The sequence below is a fragment of the Hemicordylus capensis genome, chromosome 2 (assembly GCF_027244095.1).
Source record: "Hemicordylus capensis ecotype Gifberg chromosome 2, rHemCap1.1.pri, whole genome shotgun sequence".
In the NCBI taxonomy this organism is placed as follows: domain Eukaryota; kingdom Metazoa; phylum Chordata; class Lepidosauria; order Squamata; family Cordylidae; genus Hemicordylus; species Hemicordylus capensis.
The window spans coordinates 308,417,588-308,441,013 of NC_069658.1; the positions used below are offsets into that span (position 1 = coordinate 308,417,588).

The 23,426-nt window shown below is 43.1% G+C and overlaps 1 protein-coding gene and 1 long non-coding RNA gene across 10 annotated transcripts; one reads left to right on the forward strand and one right to left on the reverse strand.

Annotated features, from left to right (window-relative positions):
* Window positions 1–337: 337 nt before the first annotated feature.
* LOC128344834 (parapinopsin-like) lies at window positions 338–16,103 on the forward strand. The gene is made up of 4 exons (XM_053295768.1): window positions 338–665; window positions 9,524–9,852; window positions 12,639–12,881; window positions 15,552–16,103. Exons 1-4 carry the CDS (start codon window positions 338–340, stop codon window positions 15,687–15,689), a joined length of 1,038 nt encoding a protein of 345 aa, XP_053151743.1. The 3' UTR covers window positions 15,690–16,103.
* LOC128344835 (uncharacterized) lies at window positions 3,950–22,845 on the reverse strand. Of its 9 annotated transcripts, none has more exons than XR_008316076.1 (5): window positions 22,708–22,845; window positions 20,901–21,039; window positions 15,539–15,681; window positions 7,741–8,024; window positions 3,950–4,576 (listed from the first exon to the last, which is right to left on the reverse strand). It is a non-coding gene; the product is annotated as an uncharacterized LOC128344835 (long non-coding RNA). The 9 variants fall into 9 exon arrangements; XR_008316080.1 differs by having other exon boundaries at window positions 22,792–22,824; XR_008316082.1 differs by lacking the exon at window positions 22,708–22,845 and adding an exon at window positions 22,487–22,505 and having other exon boundaries at window positions 20,901–21,031.
* Between the last annotated feature and the right edge of the window lie 581 nt (window positions 22,846–23,426).

Consider the following 23,426-nt stretch of genomic DNA (forward strand, 5'->3'; position numbering starts at 1 on the left):
AGATTGCTCAGGTTTATTCTTAAAATGAATTATGCATTACCCAGCCCTAGGAAAAATACAAAGTCCTGTGCAAGACTTATTTCTCAGCTACAGTAATTATGATGAGTGCAGTGTTAGATTAATTAGAAAATGAATGGAGAAGAGAGTATTATGATCAAAGAAATCCGGATCTAAGGATTTACTTTAAAATGTTGTGTAATCCATAGAATATCACATCTTGTGCCCCTGGAAATATCAAATGAGGAACTATGTTTAATAGTTATCCAGAGAGAAGAATGACTGGAGACTGACAGCATGTAGAAAAAAGCTCAAGTAATACAGGGTCTCTCAACAACACATGGATTCTTTGAACTCCAGCACCTTGGCAGTGAATGTTAGCACAGGAAGAGTGGTCCTGATGCCCCGTATTGGTTATACGATAATAGCAATTATAATGGCAACATCTTGCACTTTGTCGGTCATTTTGAATACAACAGTTATTGCAGTAACTATCAAGTACAGACAGCTTCGTCAGCCCATCAACTATTCCTTGGTCAACTTAGCCATAGCAGACCTTGGAGCAGCCTTGTTGGGAGGAAGTCTGAATGTAGAGACAAATGCTGTTGGGTATTACAACCTGGGTAGAGTTGGCTGTGTCACTGAAGGTTTTGCTATGGCATTTTTTGGTGAGTACATGTCTAAAATTGATATGATGCATCAAAGAATTAGAAGGAAGCCGTAGACTGAAACCAGCACAAGTAATTAATCCCAAATAGTCTTTGTATGGCAGGAAGATCCACCTATTTCAGCAAGATTCCTGGTTGTGGTAATATTTCAGTAATCATAATGCTGGTCTCTTACCTACTCACAGCAATAATTATGCTTATAATCTAAAAGTGTTTTTCAGATCTTGCAGACTCTTCATAATTATCATTTTAGGAATCAGAATTATGTTTTAAAATAAAATTACACCTGCCTTGCATTTGCATAGTAGTAAAATCAGCAAAATGGGAACACAGACCTTGGTGTGTTTAGTGTGTAACTCTGGGAAATACATTTCTGTTTTGTTTCTCTATGCATTACCTATTAAATAGGAATAACTTTCTCTTTATGTGCTTCATTAGTGGCAATCACTTCACAGATCATTTATGCTGAAGTAGACTTTGAGTATGTATTAATGGCACAGACTGCAAGTGCCCCGTTAATTAGGGTAGTTCCAGGTTTATAGTACCCATACATACTTGATAATTCACTGTCTCTATTTTGCCTTTGAAAAACTTGTGTTAGTATGTACACATATTCATTATAGTTCTTCAAGTTTCACCTACCTTCTCTAGGTCTCTTTCTGAATGGAGGGAAGTGGGGTGCATCTAAACTTTAGTGGACATGCATGCAAATACATGCGCACACACAAAATGTCACTGCACAACTTCCTTTCCATTGCCCTCATATCTCCCAAACCAGACGGTAAATGCTGCTCAGTGTGTTTGAGTTGAAGCTATTCTGCCATACATACAACCAGATCCATTGAAATATTAAATATTCTTACATTTTATAAAAAGGAAAATCTTATTGAAAGTTTACTAACACACCTGCTTCAAAGCCAGTACAGGACAGTCTACTGCAGAACAATCAATACAATGCACATTAGCAATTGAAGAGCCTTAGCTAAGGGGTAATGAGATGGAAGTGGGCACAGCTACATAAGACTTTTTTTCCCCAGATGTGAAATGCTAGAAGGTCTGTAATAGGATGTCAATTTTTAAATGATCATGATGCAAATGTTTTGCAGATTGTAAAGCTCTTTTTTCCATGCCAGTTTGGCAACTCATAGAATAACAGTTTCCTATGTAGTCCTTCCTTTATTTAATAATAAATCTTAATAATAAATAAAGTATACAGAAATGCAGCCAAAGCTGCTGCAAAATGACTTACCTTACCATTTGGCCTAGCTACTTTTTCTTATTAAAAAAAATAAAGATACTGTTAAAATTCTGTTTTAATAAATTGACTTATTTGTTGGCTAAACCAAACTCCGGAGCTCTTCTCACAATCACGGAGAAGAGCTCCAGGGCTGTCTGAGGGGAAGGAGGGTTTAGCTTAACTTCCCCACAGATGATCGGTTTCCGTTCGCTGGGCTTGGAACTGAGCCTTCTCTGTAGCTGCTCCAGGTCTATGGAATCTACTCCCGGCCAATATCCGCAGTTTAGGCTTGCTGTTGGCCTTTAAGAGAGCCCCAAAGAATTTCTTGTTTGGCCTGGCCTTCCAAGGTATTTAAATTTTTTAAAAGTATTTTAATTGGTTTTAAATGGTTTTGAATTGTTTTAAAATAGTTTTTATATTGTTCTAAGCAGTTTGTTTTACATGGTGTTTGGTTTTATGTCTTTTTAAACTTGTTGTGTGCTGCCCAGAGACTTTGGATGGGGCCATCAATAAATGTAATAAATAAATGTAATAAATAAAGAAATAAAGAAAGATAAAGGTTTATAAAAATAAGAGATGGCCCTCAAAAGCAAGCCAGCATTATTACTTCAATGTTACAGATTTGGGGAGTAGGGCCAAGGATGAAAAATAGAGGCCACCCATTGAATGCCTGGCTCAGCTTTCAACCAAAGACTTCCCAGCTCATAGTTCATGCTCTTAGCAATGTCAAAACAAAAATAAAGTATTACTATTTTAACTTAGGTTTTAATTGACAAGAGAACTCAATATGTTGAAGGAGCATATCATGTTGAAGTGAACATGTTTTTATGGTTAACCTTTACTGATCAAGATGCTCCCACATGTTTTAAATGCTATATTTCTTCTAAAACATTTTTCTGACTTTTTGAGATGAAATGTCATCACTATACTGTCAAAAAAATCTATGTTCCCTGCCAAAGAGAACTCAGCTGAAATAATTGCCAACCTAGAAAGCACATATTCATTTAGCTGTAGCAATACCAACGGCTATTTTATTTATTTATTTATTTATTTTTAAAAAAATCATTTGTCTATGTATAAAAGAGGTTTTTACAATGGAGGAGCATTTCTTGAGAACAGTTGTGACAGAAACTCAGCTCCAGGCAAGCAAATAAAAAATAGCAACCTCAATGTGTTTCAGAAAAGAAATGGTTTCTCAAACTGATGCTCAAAACATGAAAAACACTTGACATGTGAAAGCACTAGGTGTCACTCTCCTGGATGGAAGTGCAGTGACCCAAATATGGAAAAAGTTGTTCTGAGAAGATTTCTGAAGAGCCTGTTCCTTCAGTGCAGATTATGAAATGAAGTTAGCTTTGTAAACTTCTGTAAAAACAGAGACAGAATTCCTAGGCATCAGGAGTTCAGAATGAGGGCCCATGACACCAAGAAGCCAACTGTTCTTCCTCGGCCTCCTTCATGGAAGTACTAAGAACTGTGAACATAAGTGACAAGGCAAATCCCCAAAGAGCCAGACATTTGAAGGCTGGTGTCTTAATTTGATCATCCTCCTTGCCAGAGTTAATTAGCAGTAAGTATCAAGGCAAGAGGATCCAGCTGTGGTTCAAAGCCTTTTGGGCTTTTGTGACAGCAGGGGAAAGTAGACAGGGTTGAACAGAATTATATCCTGGCTCCAAGTGTTTTAATAACTTGCAAAGTGGCAGAGCAAGAGGGAGTCACTAAAGTCAGTAGTCCAAAGGGATAACCCTAGGCCACTTCAGCCTCTTAAAGGGGTGTAGCAAGATTGGGGTGGGCCCTGGGACAAGAAATGAAATGGGACCCTGCCATGTGTTTGCTGCAGAAGAATGGTAAGGGATATGGTGAAAAACTAAACATTCTCATCATGCTCGCTCTCTCTTGATCTTGTGCAAATAATAATACACACTCCTCATGCACAGAGACACTTTCACATGCACACACTTGTGCACATTGAGTGTGTGCCTGGGCAAGCTTTTGCAAACTAAGTACAGACTGCGCGACGTTGAAGTAAACTAATTGCATGCAAGACTGCAACAGAAGCTTCTTTATTATGTTGTTTAGTCACTTTAAAGTAGTCAAGCAATTTGAAGAGGCCTAGACGCTTAAACAGGAATACAGGGGTGTAGCTATAATCAAACAAGGGAAGACAAACACGCTGGGTGGCGGTGGGGAGTGAGTGGGAACAGTGCCGATTGGGTGTGACAGTTCGTTCTTCGCTCTCCAACATTCCTGACTCATTGAAGAAGATAGAAGCATTCTTGATGTTGTTTAATCTATAAAGTGGTTGTAGTAGGTAGGTTTGTTTCAAAATTCTGAGCCAGGGAATGCACATTCATTCCACTATTCTATAAACCCTTTCATGGCTGCTGACCAACTCACTCCTGCAAATTACTCTTTCTTCTTTTATACATAAAATGTAAGTGTTATGGGAAGCCTTCAGGTTTTCAGCATCCAAGATTAAGAACATGTGTTTGAAGATTTGTTAACATCAGCTATGGTATCATCTCATGACTCTGCTTTGAACATTGAGTTAGGTCTCTCCATCACCTATGTCTTCCATTGCAATCAGCATAATACTATACCATCAAGAAGAGTATTGCAAAGTAGAATATTGCCTTTGCTGTTGCCTTTATCATATACTGACTTTTTCTTGTACCTGAGAAAATGAAGTAAAAGGTAAATAAATACCTCAAAAGCAATGCAGCGGTGGGATGGGATGACAAATTGGCCAATTACAAGAACATGACTCAACTCTTAAAAGTATATAACAACCAAACACTTCCTTTTCTCTCTCATATCTGTGAAATGCATATTTTGTGTTTATCATGTGCTCAGCTTCATTTCTTAAAAATCAAACTTTATTGCCATTTCTGCTACACTGCCTTTTTTATGATGCAGATGCAATAATTAGAATGTGTCTCCATGTCCGTGGAGTGGCTTAACAAGAAATTTTATAATCTCATTTATTTTCACTTACTTTCCACTGTTCAGTTTAGAAAACGGAGCTTCTTACTGACTCTCTAAATCTAATTCTTATAACACTGGGGAATGAAAACAGCACTGTTTTCAGTACCTTATAGGACTTTTTACTTCTTCAGCATTAAAATATGACAGCTGTATTGAGATGAAGTACTAACAAGAAATTATACTTTACTAGCTGTGGCTATTCACTCTGCATATAAAACTTTATATTTCAGTAAAGAATGAAGTCAGTATTTATAAATAAAATAAAAAGGGAAACAAAAACATTTAATCTATGTTATGCAGAACAGTTCTCCAGATTACCTTTTGATCTGTTAAAATGCAGCACAGTTATTCATTTCTGTGGATGGTTTCTTATAGTCAGTCTCATGACAAGAACATGAAAACAACAGGGAGCAGGAACAGCCTCACGAGGTGAGGTGAGGTCCATGGTTAGGTGAGGTCATCACCTCAGGCAGCAGATTATTGGGGCACCAGTAGGACAGCAAGATGCCCTCCTGTGCCCCACATTAAAATGGGAGGAGGGTGCATGCAAGAGGGGGTGCATTTGACACCCTGCTTCAGGCACACAGAGATCTTGAGCTGCCACTGACTGAGGATTTATGTAGTCTAGCATTCTGTACCCAGGAAGTGTTGGACCATTGTGGATATATGATTTTTAACATCTACATAAAACCGCTGGGAGAGATCATAAGGAGATTTGATGCAGAATGTTATCAGTATGCTGATGACACCCAAATCTATTTCTCCATGACATCATCATCATTAGTAAATGGCATAACCTCCCTAAATGCCTGCCTGGAGGCAGTAATGGGCTGGATGAGGGATAACAAACTGAATTCAGATAAGATGGAGGTACTAATTGTGTGGGTCAGAGCTTGGGAGAGGAATTTGATCTGCCTGTTCTGGATGGGGTCACCCCTCCCCAGAAAGAACAGGTGCGCAGTCTGGGGTTGCTTCTGGATCCACACATATCCCTGGTGTCCCCGGTTGAGGCGGTGGCCAGACGTGCTTTCTATCCGCGGCTGATACGCCAGCTGTTTCTTGAGATGAACAACCTCAGAACAGTACTACATATGCTTGTAACCTCCAGACTTGACTACTGCAATGCACTCAATGTGGGGCTGCCTTTGTATGTAGTCCAGAAACTGCAGTTGGTACAGAATGCAGCAGGGTGGTCTCTGGGTTACCTCAGACCATATTACTCCTATATTAAAAGAGCTACACTGGCTACCAATACGTTTCCGGGCAAAAGGTGCTGGTTATAAGCTATAAAGTCCTAAACAGCTTAGGTCCTGGGTATTTAAGAGAACATCACAGGAACATAGGAAGCTGCTATATACTGAGTCAGATCATTGGTCTATCTAGCACAGTATTGTCTTCACAGGCTGGCAGTGGCTTCTCCAAGGTTGCAGGCAGGAATCTCTCTCAGCCCTATCTTGGAGAAACCAGGGAGGGAACTTGAAACTTTCTGCTCTTCCCAGAGGGACTCCATCCCCTGAGGGGAACATCTTACAGTGCTCACACTTCTAGTCTCCCATTCATATGCAAACAGGGTGGACCCTGCTTAGCTAAGGGGACAAGTCATGCTTGCTACCACAAAACCAGCTCTCCTGGTCTTGTGGTCTTAGGTCTTCCTCCTAAAATGAGGAACGTCTTCTTCCTCATGTTCCCCATCACCCATTAAGATCATCCTAAAGGTACGTCTGCAGTTGCCACCAGCTTGTCTGGTGCCTATGCAGGGACAGGCCTACTCTGTTTCTGCCCAAGACTCTGGAATGCACTCCATATTGAGATAAGAGCTCCCCATCTCTGACAACTTTTTAAAAGTCTTAAAGACTTATCTTTTCACCCAAGCTTTTTAATTTAACTTTTTAAAAAATTGTTTTGAGGTTTTTATTTCTGTTTTAACTTTATTTTATTTTATTTTATTGTTGTAAAACTCCCAGAGACATAAGTTTGGGGCGGTATAGAAGTTTGATAAATAAAATATTTATTTATTTATTTTATCTGAGCCTCTATAATAGTGATTTGAAATAATCTCCAAACATCCTGAGGAGACTTGACTCTCCTTGCTCTCCATTTCAACTTGCTCGTAACAAATCCCTAATGTTTGAGAAGTTTCCTATTTGTAAATTAAATGTGACCATGTTGGATTTTATGTGCAACTTTCTAGTTGTCATTGTTCCTAGGTAGTTTGACAATACTTGCACCTCTCACAAGACCCTAAGTACCACTCAAGATTAAGATGAGGTTCAGTATCTTCCATTATAACCTCATTATGGGGTATGACAACCCTATCTTGGGTGATGAATACTAGACCAATTTAATGAAGGGTTTTTTTTTAGACTTTCACTATTCTGGACACTCAACTCACTACACAGGAAGACTATTTACCTCATAGGAAGCGTTACAGCTCCTTTTGGCTTCCGAGTGATAGTGATGGTGCCAAAGGCATCCTAAAATGATTGTTTTAGGATAGCATCACCATGGAAACACCATCCACTCTTTTGTCGTTGCCATGAGAAGGTTTTTAGTGACAATTTTAAGGGTACTCAAATGAACAAATTAACTTCTCATAGTACAATCCTCACTTATGCATGTGTACTATAGAAAAGTGCTTACAGAGCAAACTGCTACAATATTATTGTCCTATTATATAGTTAGCCTGTGTGTTTCTAATCAAAGTTTATATGTACTGTGTACTTTCAGATTCACCATGCTACAATCATGTTATACATGGAAACCAGGAGATTGTTGAGGAGTGAATTAAAGGAAGCTGACACATTCTAGGCATATGTCTGAGTGACATCTAATATTTACTAAAGCTACGCTTACTGATGGGATGGCTGGGTGATTGGTTGTCTTGCTTGCAGTTCAGAAGGTTGTCAGTTCTCACGCTGTTGTGTGAAAAGGCGGGACCGCAGCTCTGCACTTTCAAGAGCTGGTATAATGTAGTATATTATAGATGTTTTGACTTGGCTTGAGGAGACCTGCATTCAGATCCCCTTTAACCATAACATTCACTGGATTGCTTTGGGCATGTCACTCCCTTAGCCTAATCTATTTTGAAAGTTGTTATGAAGATAAAAGGAGTTAACACACGTAGGCGGCTTCTGTTCCTAGGTAGAAGGGTAGAATATAAATAAGATGAATAATCATATATTGATTATTATATACTGACATTTTCCCCTTCCTTCCCTTCTCTTCCTCTTTTGCAGTGTGAGAGGTAAAGAAAAGCATTTCATTTTAAGTTTTATAAACCACAATTCCACATCATGTACAATCTTTAGATCACAGTTTGATCCTGGTTTGTTTTCCTTAATTGTGCTTTGAACTAACAAAAACAAAATGGTGGTTTACAACAACAAATATATTTATATACCACTTTTCAACAAAAGTTTCCAAAGTGATTTACATAGAGAAATAATAGATAACATGGATCTCTGTTCCCAAAGGGCTCACAATCTAAAAGAAATGTAAGACAGACACCAGCAACAGTCACTGGAGGTACTGTGCTGGGGGTGGGTAGGGTTACTCTCCCTCTGCTAAATGAAGAGAATCACCATGTTAAAAAGGTTCCACTTTGCCCAGTTAGCAAGGGTAGTTAGGAGGGGTTTAGTTAAAACCAAAAGAAAAAGCTTGTCCTCTCACACATGAAAGAGAAGGAGAGGAGATGGGAACATACAACTCCACAGCTCACAGAGGGTCATAGCAGGAAACCCTGATTTCCCTTGAACTGGACTAATGACTTATTCATTCATTCATTCAACACATTTGTATACAGCCCAAAACACAAGTCTCTGGACAGTTTACAAAAAACCAATAAAAATAACAGATAAAAAAGACATTAAAATTACAAAAATTAAAATTTAAAACGTTAAAACTATTAAAAACACAGTTTAGACAATTAAAAGCCCAGGTGAACAAATGCATCTTGACTGCCTTTTTTTAAATTGTAAGAGATGAGGAGGCTCTTATTACAGCAGGAAAGTGTGTTCCAAAGACTCGGAGCAGCAATGGAGAAGGCCCGTATAACAGCAACATAATAATATAGAAATAAATACTGAAATTTGGAAGCTCAAAAACCGTTGGTGCTTTGGAACTCATTGCCACAGATTCATGGTATATAAAATTTGTTTTTCCACCACCTCTTTCTTTATGTAAAAAATTACAGCTCAGCTACTACCTACCTCTTCCCCAATCTTTGCACTTTATTTCCACAATACAATGCAAAACTACTTATGAATAATGCAAATTATTCATGCTGGCACTCTAGAAAGGCATTAACTTAAATATATCCAGGCTCATAAGAAATTCAGATATACCAATCCAATAACAAGGAGTGTTTGAATAAGCACTGTACCATTCTATCTCACAGGATGCATTCCCTAGAAATACCTGACCAGATATACAAGTTATATAAGCAAGTGTTGAAGCTCTACTGAAGATTAAAATGTAGAAGATTCAATCTCTACTAAATACAGTGTTATGGAATACGTTCATTTCAATTAATCTTATGCTTAGATCTTTGCCAATTTCTTAAGTCCCTCTGAAATATTTTAATATTCATAATATATTAAATCAATTAAAACTAATACTTTTAAAATTGCAATTGCAGGAATTGTGGCTTTGTGCACCATAGCTGTGATAGCTGTTGATCGTGCAATTGTGGTTGCCAAGCCCATGGGAACACTTACTTTTACCACCCGGAAAGCCATGATTGGAGTTGCTGTATCCTGGATCTGGTCTCTTGTTTGGAATACACCTCCTCTTTTTGGATGGGGAGGATACCAGATGGAAGGTGTTATGACCTCCTGCGCACCAGACTGGTACAACAGTGACCCTATTAATGTTTCCTACATTATCTGCTACTTTCTTTTCTGCTTTACAATTCCATTTGTTACTATCTTGGTTTCCTATGGATATCTACTACGTACTCTACGCCAGGTAACAATATCCCCCATAATATGCTTTGCTTAGCTTGTTGAGAATTTAGCATGATAATTTTAAATCCAAAATAGATGATCAGATAATAGGTCAATAAAGATGTGCTGATTCATTAAAAAGACAGTCCGGCCCAAAGTTTTGAGCTGATCATTTTTACTGAAAAAATGCATTGTGATTATCCAAGGAATCTGAGCATATGGAGATACTGAGCAGATTCAGATGGCACATGAAACCAAGGTTAAATCTCAGTTCTGCATAAAGACTCCTACCTGTAGGAGCACATGCTCTCCACTCCACTGCCTGCTTGCGAGTTGGAAGAATTGGTCAGAAGACAACAAAGTTGGTCTTGATGTATATTCAAACTGAGCCATCTTGGTTTATTGTAACCAAAATGCTTGAAATAAACTGAGATCTGAAACCTACTTCAAAACCTTGGGTTCATATTTCAGTTTATTTCAAGCACTTTAGTAAGATTATACAAGATCAGTTGGTCCAGACATCATGACCAATCTTGGTTTGCTTCTAACTTTAATGGAAATTAGAATTCTTCTGATTTGCACATGAGCGGGGATCAGGGGACATACACTCTGGAGGCTAGGGGATGTCACATGAAATGGAGATTTAACCTTTTTCCACATAACATCTGAATCTACCCTTGAGCAAAACTGGTGATGTTAGACATTACTCCACATGGGTGTTTATACCTTACGTATACTATTTGCCATATTGGAGCAAAATTTCAATAATGATTTATCTGTGATTCACACAACATTGGGGCTGCTTTTTCCACTCACAAGAGTCATACATTTAACTGAACAACATTAATATACACTGTCTGGCAGCTCATGAAGCTCAGTCACAACTTTCATGTTCTTTGAACATTCAAAAATGAGTTAAAGATCATGGAAATTGCTTCAACTGTGATCAATAGGCTAAAAAGTTAGCATAGGAACCAGCCCTAAGAAGAATCATTGCATTTATTTGGAAGATATTTTCTTTGCTACTTTAGAAGGCTAATAGTTCTTTTCTGCTTACTTATTGACAATTTCCCCAGCATTAAGTTTTGAATTTTTTAAGATGTTTTACATCCATCCTCTAAGTAACTATACGTAAGATTATTCATCACCCTTTACCTACATTCCATCTAAAACTTATGAACTAGGACAGTAAGGTTACTCCTTCCTTTATCCACTTTCCTCATCTCACTATCACATTAGAGCATCCTGGTAGAACTCCTATACCTTTGGTGAATGGCACAGAGGGGAGGATTTCACCTGGGATGGCTCTTTCCCACTATAGTGTGGTGGCGAAGGGAGAGGCTATACTCTATGGTAGGGTTTCTTAACCTTGGGCCCCCAGATGTTGTTGCACCACAACTCCCATCATCCTCAGCCACAAAGGCCATGCCTGGGGATGATGGGAGTTGTAGTCCAACAACATCTGGGGGCCCAAGGTTAAGAAACCCTGCTCTATGAAACTCTCACTATACAACTTTAAAGACTTGGCATCCTTCTTAAATGACTACCTGAGCCTCAGTCTTCAGTTTTCCAGAGCTCCCCTGCTTTCACACTTCTTTTCTGACAAAAGGTTGCACACGGCAGACAAATAATTGGCTACATTCAAATCAGTCAGTATGAGAAATTCAGCCACCTGCATCATCCCAATGGCTCATGGTTTTTGCTGCTCGCTTAGGCTTACTAGGTCACGGTGCTGTGGCAACAGCAGAAGCAGCACTTGGACAAAATCTTCCTTGAATCCAACTCCCTTGGGATCTAAATGCAGCATTCTGTTTGTCCCTTGGCTCCCTGGCCCACAAACCTTCAAACTTCCCAGGGGTGTCCATTTCCTTTCTATCAACAGCTCACAGTCCCACACATTACTGGGCCATATGTTTTTTGTCCCACTTTCTCCTTGGCTCCCAATGTCACCACACATGATTGCTTCCGGTCCCTGCTGTTCGGTCCTCCTCTGCCTACCCTAATTCACTTCCTTATCCACCTTGACTTTCCCTTCATGCAAAGCACTCCTAGTTCCTCCACCTCCACCTTGTCAAGAACATATAGACAGTCATAGGGCCTATGAGGTTTGCTGCTACCATTCTCCCTTTCATTAGCCCCCGAAATTCTGCCGCAGTCCTCTGCCTTTTCCACCTATCCTCTCAGGTTCTTGTTTTTAGTTAACTGTGCTCCCTGCTGTTTAAGTTTCCTACCTCCTGGAATGCTGTATCCACTATGCTTTTGAGTCCTCTGTCTCCCAACCTTGTACACACCGTTCCTCTTGCTCCTAACCCTGCATGATGGGATTTACCCCCAGCCCCCAGCCAAACTGACCTTTTATTTCAACTCACAAAGCTAGACTGTTGTAAACCTTTTAAGGTGGACAAATTCCCTGAGCAGGTAGAATTTCCAGAAAAATTCTGTGATATCCCCTCCACCAATGGATGCCAGAGGCACTATTGCCACCACAGAATCCCTTAGCACGTTACAATTGCTGGTATAACCTGCATACTTCCTGGGGCTGCATCCTCTAGTGCTTCCTATATATTGGTCAATAAACAGATTATTACAAAAGCACTATTAGCCTTCTGCTCTCTCTTCTCTATAGTAAATTTGTTCCATAAAGGCTGATGTGAGCTTCCTACAGCTCAAGGAAGGGGAAGTGCAAAACAATACACTTTAAGCACTTCCACATGAACTGTCAATCCATTATTTTACACACAATGGAATGTAATCATGCTGATGTACGTCCTATTTTTGATAGATATCTAATGCGCTATTTTTAACTAGGTTGCTAAAGTTGGAGTAGTACAACGAGGCTCAACAACTAAAGCGGAAGCTCAAGTGTCACGGATGGTGATAGTAATGGTTATGGCATTCTTGATCTGCTGGCTTCCTTATGCAACTTTTGCCTTGGTAGTTGTGGGTAATCCTCAAATCTACATTAATCCTATTATAGCCACTGTTCCTATGTACATGGCAAAAACTAGCACATTCTATAATCCAGTCATCTATATTTTTATGAACAAGCAGGTGAGTTCAAATTCAGCATGAATTTAATCACAGATATAAACATGGTATAGTCGCCGACTGACTGAAAGTGTTTTTAAAAAGCAGTGAATTGTTCCAGGCTTCAGCTATGAAAAAAGGAGCAGATACCCGTTGCAAAAGGGTTTTGGTCTCTCCCCACAAGAAACTTGTAGAGTTGCCCTCAATCTTTTCCCTCTATGATATGTTTAGTATTACAGTCACCTGTCTCTAGGCCTAGACACGTATACGTATGTAAAATTGTTTACATAGCTTTTCAATTAGTCATGTACACAAACTTTGATAACTGGCTCACAGGGCTCATAGTCACTAGAAAAAGGGAAATATTCTCTAACCAAGGATTTTATACATGCCTGTCTGATTTTTAGACTTCATGACCGATCAAACATGCATTGCTGTCTGCTTGTTAACCAGGAAGTAAATCAAGCAATATAAAATATTCTTGTACACAAAGAATCAGCATCATGCTGATGCATGTCTTGAAGTCACTTATGATGTTCAGAATTGTTTGCTATGCTGCCACCTTGTGGCTATATTAATTAAAGTAGCATTTCATATTACTTATGAAAGCCTGGGCCTTTTCATTTTCAGGCATTCATTTCACTAGATTAACACTCAGCATTTCCCCCCCCCTGAACAAAATAAAATTCTAATCCACAGTATGTCATACAGAAATAATGTGAACTATCATTAGTGTAAAACATAATTTACGCTGTTCTTGATGTTGGTATTAATAGTAACAAAAACTCTTCCCACTAATGGTACATAATTTGATTTAAAATAGTACAAAATATAGACAAGATAAATATTGGTTAGAAATATTTGTCATGGTATATTGTTTTCAAACAAACAAGGAGAGCAGGCATTCTGTCACACACCAATCATAAGTATTAATATGCAGGAATAATCACCATCCACAGCTTATACCCCTTTCTTGACCTTAAGCACCAGGAAGCACTTATTAAGAGCCCCTTCCCTGATTTTCACCGTCTTGCCTCAGTCCATATCTCCTGTATCCTTTCCCCCACACCTATTCATCTATCCTTCACTCAAGTTTTTCTTTCTCCGTTGACTGCCTAATCTGAACCTTTCCTTCATTCTCTTGTTTCTAGGATCTTTCTGTCCATTAGCTTCCCTACATCCCAAGTCCTCTTCCCACTCCTCAGTCTTCCTCTATGAGATATTTTAATCTAGCCAAATTAACAACTGTCTCTTCCCTCAAAAAATTTGAAATGCAAACTGTTTAGTTCCCCAAGCAACAGAACATGTGATGTCACCACACTGTCTCAGCCCACCAGTGTTAGAGGCTTCATTGCCAGGTGCAATACAATACAGATATTAGGAGTGCAACAGTTCACCTCTAACAACACAAATGTATGTGTGTAGAATTATACTCAACATGTAGCATGTAGAATTTTATTCAAATCCTGCAGACTACTTTCATTATGGTTCAGAACACTTCATTTAACAGATACATTGGCTATTCCCATGATCAGCTAGGGGAGCCTAGCCCAATTTTGGCTGATTGTGGGAGCCACCGGGCTCGCAGGCAAGCCTGGTTGCCTTCCGGCAGTTAACCCACCTAAATACTTCTCCCCTTAAACCGGGTTTGCAGAGCGAGTGCTCCGCAAACCTGTTTGTTTTTTTTTAATCATGAGTAGCCGTGGTGTGGCTCTGTGCTGCAGCTACTCATGAGTAGACCCCCGGAGGGGAGGCGAAAAGCCGCCTCCCGGCTCCGGGGGTCTCTCCAACATGCCCTATACGCTTGCGCAGGGCATGCTGGAGCTTCTGGGGGCAAATCGGCCCCCGCTCCCCCCAGCACCCGCCGGCTCCGTTATAGAGCCGGCAGTCGTGTGGGCGGCCAGTTCGGCCACCCAGAGTAGACTGCTCATGTGCGGGGAGAGTGGGCTAAGCCCACTCTCCCCACTCACCCTTAGAAACCAGGTCTCACTGATCGTGAGACCCGGCTCACAGTGTGACTCCATATGAGGGAGTTAACCAGCTTTTTTCATACTGTACTGTGAAGCCAATGTATTGGAATAAGGTGCATAGAAAGGTTGTATGTAGGCCTGCCAGCTTGTATAGTGGCTCTGCTTCAGTGCCTTTAAGAGAAGCCCAGCACAAAGAAATTAAGTATCTGCTGCTGGGTTTTTTTGGAATGTATTATTATTATTTGATCTATTAGATTTACCTGTGAATACCACCTTACTTCCAAAAATAGGTACTCAAGGAGTTGAACAATAGAACTAAGGTAGTGTTAATTATAATTACATTGAGGTAAAGTGATGGGGAAAGCGCCATTCCTTAAATTTCTAGTATCACACTTCTGTCTAGGGCATAGGAATAGGGCTAGATTTTATTTTTTTTAAGTGACAACTCTAGTTATATACTGTAGATACAGTAAGCTGAACAGCTTGGGCAGGATCCAGACTCAATTAGTCATAACTAAGTCCCATTGAAATTCATGGGAGTCACGTCTCTAGCTTGTCTCATTTATTTCAACAATGCTTAGTCATGACTAACTTTGTCTGGATCCTGTCCATGATCTTAAAATGCCATGTAGTAATAATAAAAGTATAACACTAGCAAAAAGGTAAAATAAAAGTATAACATTGTCGCCTGAACTAAATGTAAATGTATACCTTTCCTTTCCAGTTCCGTGATTGTCTTGTTAGATGTCTCCTGTGTGGAAGAAATCCATTTGCTTCTGAGCAAGCAGACACATCTGCTCTAGAAGCGTCTACCATTGCTCCAGCTTCTTCTTCAAGATGTAGCAAAGTTTCTCCTATGTAAAACACAGTGCAAATATCATTTTTTATTAAGTTATCTAATTTTAAACTCTTCCCTTTATTGTCAGATGCAAAAACCATGCACTATCAACTCTTTGGATTTTTATGTGATCACTGTTCCTTTGTGGAAGATCATGTTTTATGATGACAAGTATAGCATCCTGGAAAGAATTCTGTGTTTGATTTTCTTGTTAAATTTAAATATCCGTTCATCTTCAGACATCCACTGTACTCCAGTCCTTGAACACATGTACCAGAGACAGCGGCACAGCAAAGGCAGAGGAGGATGGACACTGGCAGTGCCCCTGCCGAGGGTTGCAGCCTTCCCTGCTCATGATGGGTGATGCCTTGCTGCTGCTCCTGCTGCCTGCCACCACTTGCACAGTCTTGCTGCTACTGCGGATCCTGCTGCCTGCACTGCCACTCACTAGCCAGCTCCCAAGGTCGGTCAGAAGCTTGAAGACCCCATTCTTCTCACCAGAGATGAACAGGGCCTTCCTGCTACTGACTGACCCATGAGTCATCTGGGAATGGAGGGTGTGCATTTGCCTTGATGCAGACAGGGTGCATGTGTGCCCTCCATTCTCAGCCAGCTCACAGGCTGGTCAGAAGCAGCAAGGCCGTGCTCCTCTCTAGAGAGAACGGAGTTCTCAAGCTTCTGTCCGGCCTTGGGAGCTGATTGGCTAGTGAAGACATTAATTTTCCACCTTTAAAAGCTTATTGAAGACATTAATTTTACGCCAGGCATTTGCCCTTTAATTTTTTTATTTTTTAAAAAATCTCAGATGCTGTTCTTGTTTCTACACCACTCTGAGTCTGTGGATTGGGCAATATAGTAAATCTTTAAATGAATGAATGAATGAATGAATAAGTGTTTGGGTGCAGCAGATGTGGCAGCAGTGGCAAGGTATCTCCGACGGTGAGCAGGGCCAACCGCAGAGCCTTTGCTCATTGGACTTTTGAAGAAAAAAACTTCAATGTGAAGGAAGGAGCTGAGCTCAAAGACCTAATGTATGTGGGGGGATTGTAAGAGAGACAGTCATAGGCAGCAATAGAACCTTTCAGGAGCTGGTGAACAAGCTTCCGCTGGCAGCCCCTACCCATTATAAATGAGTATGTACACACCAGCATGTGCATGCCCTAACCACGCCCCCGGCATAAATGTCAGATGCAGGGATACACGGCCAGTATCAGGAAGAGGGGCCATTCTGCCCCTTTCCTGATCCTCACCAAGCACTCAAGCTCTGACTGGGAGCTTCTGTCTGTGCCTCACCAAGGCAGAGAAAGAAGCTCCCAGCTAGTGCTTGAAGGAAGCACTGACAGGTGAAAATTGGGATAGAGGCAGAGCAGTCCCTCTTCCCGATACTTGCCAGTCACAACCCTGCATGGCTGGGACTAACTGAATCCTGTAGGGGAACTGCTCCGCCTTGCCTCCCAATGGAAACCCATGGGGACAGCCTGAGGACACAGAAGAAGGGTGAACAGCAACAGCTATGCCCCTAGTTGGGATGTAGGTCACAAGAAGATGCAGATAGTCCATGGCCACAGAGAACGCAATGTCAAATGGAGATGCAGTTGCCAGCTTTTTTACCACCTCCTGTTTCTGTGTCTAACAAGAGCTTGATTGTTACTGCCGATGATTATGTTTCGATCCATGCCAAACAAGGCTTCACTAGCTAATTTCTGCACATTAATTTTCTGATAAAGACATAGGAGCAGGCTGATTTCCCCCCCTGGTCAGCTGACAATTCTAGATGCGGGGAATATTAAGGGTAGAATGCAAAATGAGATCAGCAAGAATGTGTAAAAGAGGCTTATTCTTGGAATTGATTATCTAAGAAGGTCTGGAAGAATGCTGAGCTAGGAAATCATCTGCCTCTTCTCACCTCCTCTATTTGGTTCATTTATGGGGAATTAGTAGTTTTAAATGTGAATGTATTTATGCAAATTAAATGTATTAATCTCATTTACCTAAACAGATATTGGCCACATTCAGACGTAACGGCTAACTGCAGTTAAACCTGGTTTAAAGAGGTTGTAACTTTGTCACGCCCAAACACACGAAACCACAGTTACGGCCCGAAAGCTACCTCTAGTTTGCCTCACCAAACTCCAATTGGGACCTTCAGTTATCTCTAAGGTTTGCTGCCGATAACAGAGGTTTTGTTGCCGAGGCGTTATGTCAGAGCACTGACACAGCTATAACTGTGGGTTTGCGCTGATTTCCAAACCCCAAACACAGAGGCAGCAGTGCAGACCCGTCCAAGGTTGTGGCTGCTCCATGCTTGGATATACTGGGAGCCACTCCCCTCCTGTCAGCTATGACGCTATGTAGTTGCCAGGCTTCAGGGACTCCCATGACTGGCCAGCCTGTCAAACCATGCAGTTGCTCGGGGACAGCCCCGATTTCCACTCTGACCCTTGCTCCCCTACCAGGCAAGCAAGGGGGAAAGGGGACGGGATGACAGGATGGGCACTATGTGCTTATCTTCCCGAGAAGGGAGCAACAGTCATGTATGTTCACAAGTGCAAACACTCCAAGTGGCAACATGAGCAGGGCACTCCATCACTGCACTCTGAGAGGAGCAAATGCCTGGAGGGGGGATGGATCCCCGGGATTCGGTATAAAAGCCAGAGCAGCAAAGTTCTACTTTTTGCACATATAGGTTTGGAAAGGGGAGGCCAGTCCATTACCCGGGTAGGGAGATTGGCCCCCTAAGTCTTGCACATGAGAAGGTCCACCTGTGATGTCCCATCTCGGACATTATCATGCTGGAGACCTAGCCCATCACCCCATGGAACACTCTCCCATGAGAGGGGCAGACAGGGGGATGAGGGAGGATGCTCTATGCAGGAAAGCTGTGGGGACAGGCACTTGGGCAAGTGTTGTCCCAGTTCCAGCGACTGCCGCCAAACTGTTGTCAAACCCTGTACACTGCCAGCCTGCACACCCATGTGCAAATGTGCACCACTGCCAGCAGCCCCGAAAGGCAAGCCCACCGGTCCTGGCAAGCTGGAAACTGGGGCTCTCTGCTCCCAAGAATCCACGTGCTAGGAGATCTGCATATGGCGCCACGTTAGACTCAGCCCAGGAGCTTTGAATGGGTTTAAATGTCTGCACCTGAGCCCTGTGCCAGTGCTGTCCATGCAAGCAGATATGCCCTGGCAAATGCCCTCCACCACATGACAGGGATCACCAGCATGTGCAGGGCATCTCCTCTCCAGCCGGGGAGCAAATATTTCTGGGGGACACTCCTGTCCACCTTTGAGGAGCTGGCACAAGCAGGAATTCAGGAGCAGCAAAGTTCTACTTTTGTCAAATATAGGTTGGGGAAGGGGGCCACAGCCCCCTCCCCTTTGGGGGGGGGGTTGTGCCCCGTGCTTACTCATGAGCAGGGCAAAGCAGCTGGATTGGCAGTGCTCCACCATTGGAGTCTGTGCAAAAAGCCACGGCTCAAGAGAGTGCCAGGCCATGGTGAAGAGAGTGCCAGGCCATGGGGACACCCACCAGACTACACATGAGAAGGACTATCAGAGAGGAAGGGAGAGACTTGCACAGCAAATTCAGTCATGATGCCTGGCAGCAAAAGATCCCTTTCTTCCTTGGATAGCCCTTTCACAAGAGTGTCAGGTCATTGGGGCTCTAAATAGAGGTTGCTTGTTGGATGGCAGCCATTGAGAGTGGTGTCCCAGAGACAGTTTTCCAGGTCTTGGGTACAGCAGCCAATCTTCTGCAAAAACATGCCCCCTGCCAGTCTGCCTAGCCATGTGGAGATGTGCACCCCTGCCCGCACCCCCATGGGCAATGAAGCCATGCCAGGGAAGCTGGAAACTGGGGTGCTCTATTCCCAGGATTCCCCGCACCTGGAGATCTGCATATGGCACCATGCCGGGCCAGAACCATGAATTTTGAATGAGTTTAAGGGTCTGTACCTCAGCCCCTTGTTTGCACTGCCCATGCAAATGTACTCAGAACCCAGAAATGTTGGGGGCAATATGCTAAATCATTGTAAACCACTTAGAGAGCTCCAGCTATAAAGCGGTATATAAATGTAAGTGCTATTGCTATTGCTATTGCTATTTGGATGGGGGTGGTATTGGCAGGCTTTGCTAGGGAATCCCCAGCAGGGATTCCCTAGCAGCCAAGTTCTATCTTTTTCACAGAGAGATGGCGGGGGAATGGGGACTCTCCTCTCCTGGGAATCCCCGCGGCAGGATATCTGCATACAGTGTGAGGACGGATGGACCAGGACCCAGGAATTTTGAATGGGTTTAAAGGCCTATCCTCTTGTCAACCCCTCCCTCCCCTCCATGCACAGGAGAGTCTAGATGCCTTTGGGTTCATGAATGTCTGCACAGGGGAAGAGGGTGGGAAGGTTTAAGGGGGATCTGTTCTATATATAATTTTTTTTTTTACAAAGAAAAGCAACTTCCTGGATGACCCAGGCCATGCAGAGGCCCATTGCACAGGTGTGGCGGAGGGGCCAGAGGCCCACCACACCAGAGGAGGAAGGACCACCAGCTCAACAGCCAGTTAGGGTGGCAAGGAGGCCGGCGGGGGAGGGGGAACCCCCGCGGACCCTTCTCCCCCCACCTAGAGGAAGTCCTCTGGAAGGGCGTAGGTGATTAAAAAGAATTTGGAAGAAAAAAATCCGTGAACCCCGCCCCCTGACCGAACCAAACTGGGGGGACGGGGTTGATGGGGTCCTGGACTGAACTGGCCCAGTCTGGTTCGGGTCCAGTTCAGACTTAAGCTGAACCGGGCCAGCCAGTTCCATGCATACCCCTAATATACATTAGCTATTAGGAAGATTTTGGGTCCAATCTGGGCTTCCACAATAATGTATCCTCTTAGGGGATCTGCTTCTACATTAAGGGGGTTAAATGTGATGCTCTTATGTACTAAAATTGCCACCCCTCTTGATTTGGAAGAGGACCCAGCCCCCATTACATGGCCCACTCAGCAATGTTTGAGCCTGTGAATATCTTTTTCTGACGTGTGTTTCTCATTAAAAGGCCACACTTACTTTTTGTCTCTTTAAATATCTGAGAATTTGGGTCCTTTTTTGCAGCATTCCCAGCCCCTTCACATTACAGATAACAAAATTCATATGCCATGCCAAGAGGAAATTGTAAAGATATAAATTGATGCCCGGAGATCTATTGTCCTAGTAATTGGTATTCTAAACCCATCAGGTGTCTTTCGTTCACTCACCCTTCCCCAGATTGCTTCATTAATGCAAGTAGCCTTGAGTTCTTCCATCTGGCACCAGGGATCAGGTGTCGTTTGGGCAGCTCAGTTCAAGAACTTCACTGGGAAGTCACTATGATCCTCTCAAGTTGGACCTTTAGAACTCAATATAAATATGTTAAAAACAGGTTGGTAGACATCCAAATTGAACACCTATATAATGCTTTGTATGCCAGGATAGCAGTTCTGTCATTTATTGGTGTAGTTGCAGTGGTGAGTGAGGTGTATAGGGGACAGTGGAGTAGTGAAGTGGAAGGTAGCAGGGAGGAGGACAGAGCTAGGAGACAGAGGTAGAAGGAAAGGAAGGCAATCATTATTAAACTTCTCAGAAGGGCAGGCTATGAGGCAATTCCCAAGTCCCCCCCGCCCCACCCTATATCCAGTACAGAAACTGTAAACCTGAGATGGATGGGCTGCTTTGCCGGTGTCACCCCTCGTGACATCTTCCCAGGTTATGGTGGATCAGATAACCCCCCAGCATCTTTTGCCCACCCCCTGGCCTCCCACAATGAAAGTGGAATTCCACATACACACACCCCAGGCCTCAAAACTATCAGGGAATTCATGCTGGTGTTGTGTTTTCAGGGTGCTGGGCTACTTTTTTTGGGGGGGTGCCATGGCTGGCAGAAAAAACGCTGGCATTGCAGGGAACTGAAAGGGCTTTCCTCTCCCTGCTGAGGGCGGGAGGAGTGCTCTGAAAACACAGGATCATGCTTGGCACTCCCCTTCTTGAGTGTGGCTAATCGTGGCTGAGCCGCTGCCACAGTGAGTGACACTTTGCCCCCAGTGAGCTGTGGAGCTGGCTGGGACTGGCCTCGTAGTGGGCTGAGCAGCAGAGAGGAGCTACCCTCTTCCTCAACTGGAGTTTGGCTGGCCACGGTTTGGTGGACATCTGCAGAGTGAATTGGAATTACCTGGCCACAGTTAACGAAGGTGCTATGTTTGAATGGCAGAAAAACAGCTCATTTGCTAACAGCACCCTTTCCACAGAATTAATTCTTCTATAGCAGCCCTCAAGCTTGTGCTTGCTGTGAGGAAGGTTAGGTTATGCAGAGGTAATCAGTCTCCCTTGAATAGGGTTCTCTGAGGGGAAAGGTCGTGTTGAAGCCTCCTGGTAAGCTCCATAAGGACACTTGGTTGTTTGTGTTTGTTTTACTGGTTAAGTTAAGGCCCTCTAATGGTGGCATAGGCAACTCTGTTGCTAAGCAGCACCAACAAATGCTGTTGCTAGGCAAGAGCTATGTCTAGAAGTGGGAGTCTAAAGGGGCTCTAAAGAAGGAAAAAACATTTAAGGCTGGTTAACACAAGCCGTTCAGTTCAGTTCATTTGAAAAAGTTTGTTCAAGGGAGATGGATAAGAAGGACTGAAGTTGAGAGGAAGACTACAAGAAGAGGCTATGAGGCAAGGGAAAGAGCAAGGAAGAAGCCTTCTGCTGTCTGTGCCTGAACCTGAAGAGGGTCCTACCAAAAAAGAAGTCTGCACAAGCACAGAGATAACTTGCAGCCACATAGACCAGGTAGAGATAGGCAGAGGCGCTCTTAGCCACAGACCTTGGGGATTTGGTCCGTGGCCTCCTGTTTCAGGGGGGCCCTCCAAATGTTCGGGGAGGGGGCTCCTTACGGTGGGATGAGGTGTGGCTGCAGCAAGGGACGGGACAAGGAGAAAGTCCCCCCCCTTTACATTAAGAAAACAGCTGCTGTGCGGTGGCAGCAGTACTTGCGAGGAGGGTGGGGGCGAGTAGGGGAGAGTTCCACTTTACCTAAATATTTACCCAGGGAGGGATGGTGGGATGGGACACTGCGGTAGTGGCGGCTGCAGGGAGGGTGGGGAATGAGGCGAGAGCTCCCGCTTTTACCAGGATGGGGGTGGCGAGCTTCCCTCCCTCCTTCCAAGTGACTCAGTCACTTAGAAGGAGGGAGGCGAGGTGGAAGGAGCTCACTGCCCCCAGTCCCAGTAAAAGGGGAGCTCTCACTTCCTCGTCCCCATCCTTTGCACTGCAGCCACCATTGCAGTTCCCTGTCCTGCGCCCCCTCCCTGGGTCAAGGAAAACCTTTAGGTAAAGGGGAACTCTCCCCTCCTTGCCGCCTCCCCTGCAAGTACTGCCGCCACTACGCAGCGGCTTTTAAAAAAAAACATAAACGGGGGACTTTCTCTTTGCCCCCTGCCCTCGCTGCAGCCTCACCCTATCCTGCCGCCAGCAGCGGTGGAGCTCTGAGTAGGCCCCCATCAGAACATTTGGAGTCCCTCTGGAGGTAGGAGCAGTGGCGGCAGGATTTTTATTTTTATTTTTTTAAACAACCCTTAAAGGGTCTCCTCATGGCGGGCAGGGGCTCTGAAGCCCTTCAGGTCTGGGTTTATTTTCGACCTAGGTGCGCCACTGGAGATAGGCTTTGGTTGGCAGCTGTGCTGGCAAGGAGGCAGAGGACCTGCTTAAAAACTTTGGCCTGAGCACAGTCTACATCAAGGAACATACAAGCCTGCATGCATGTA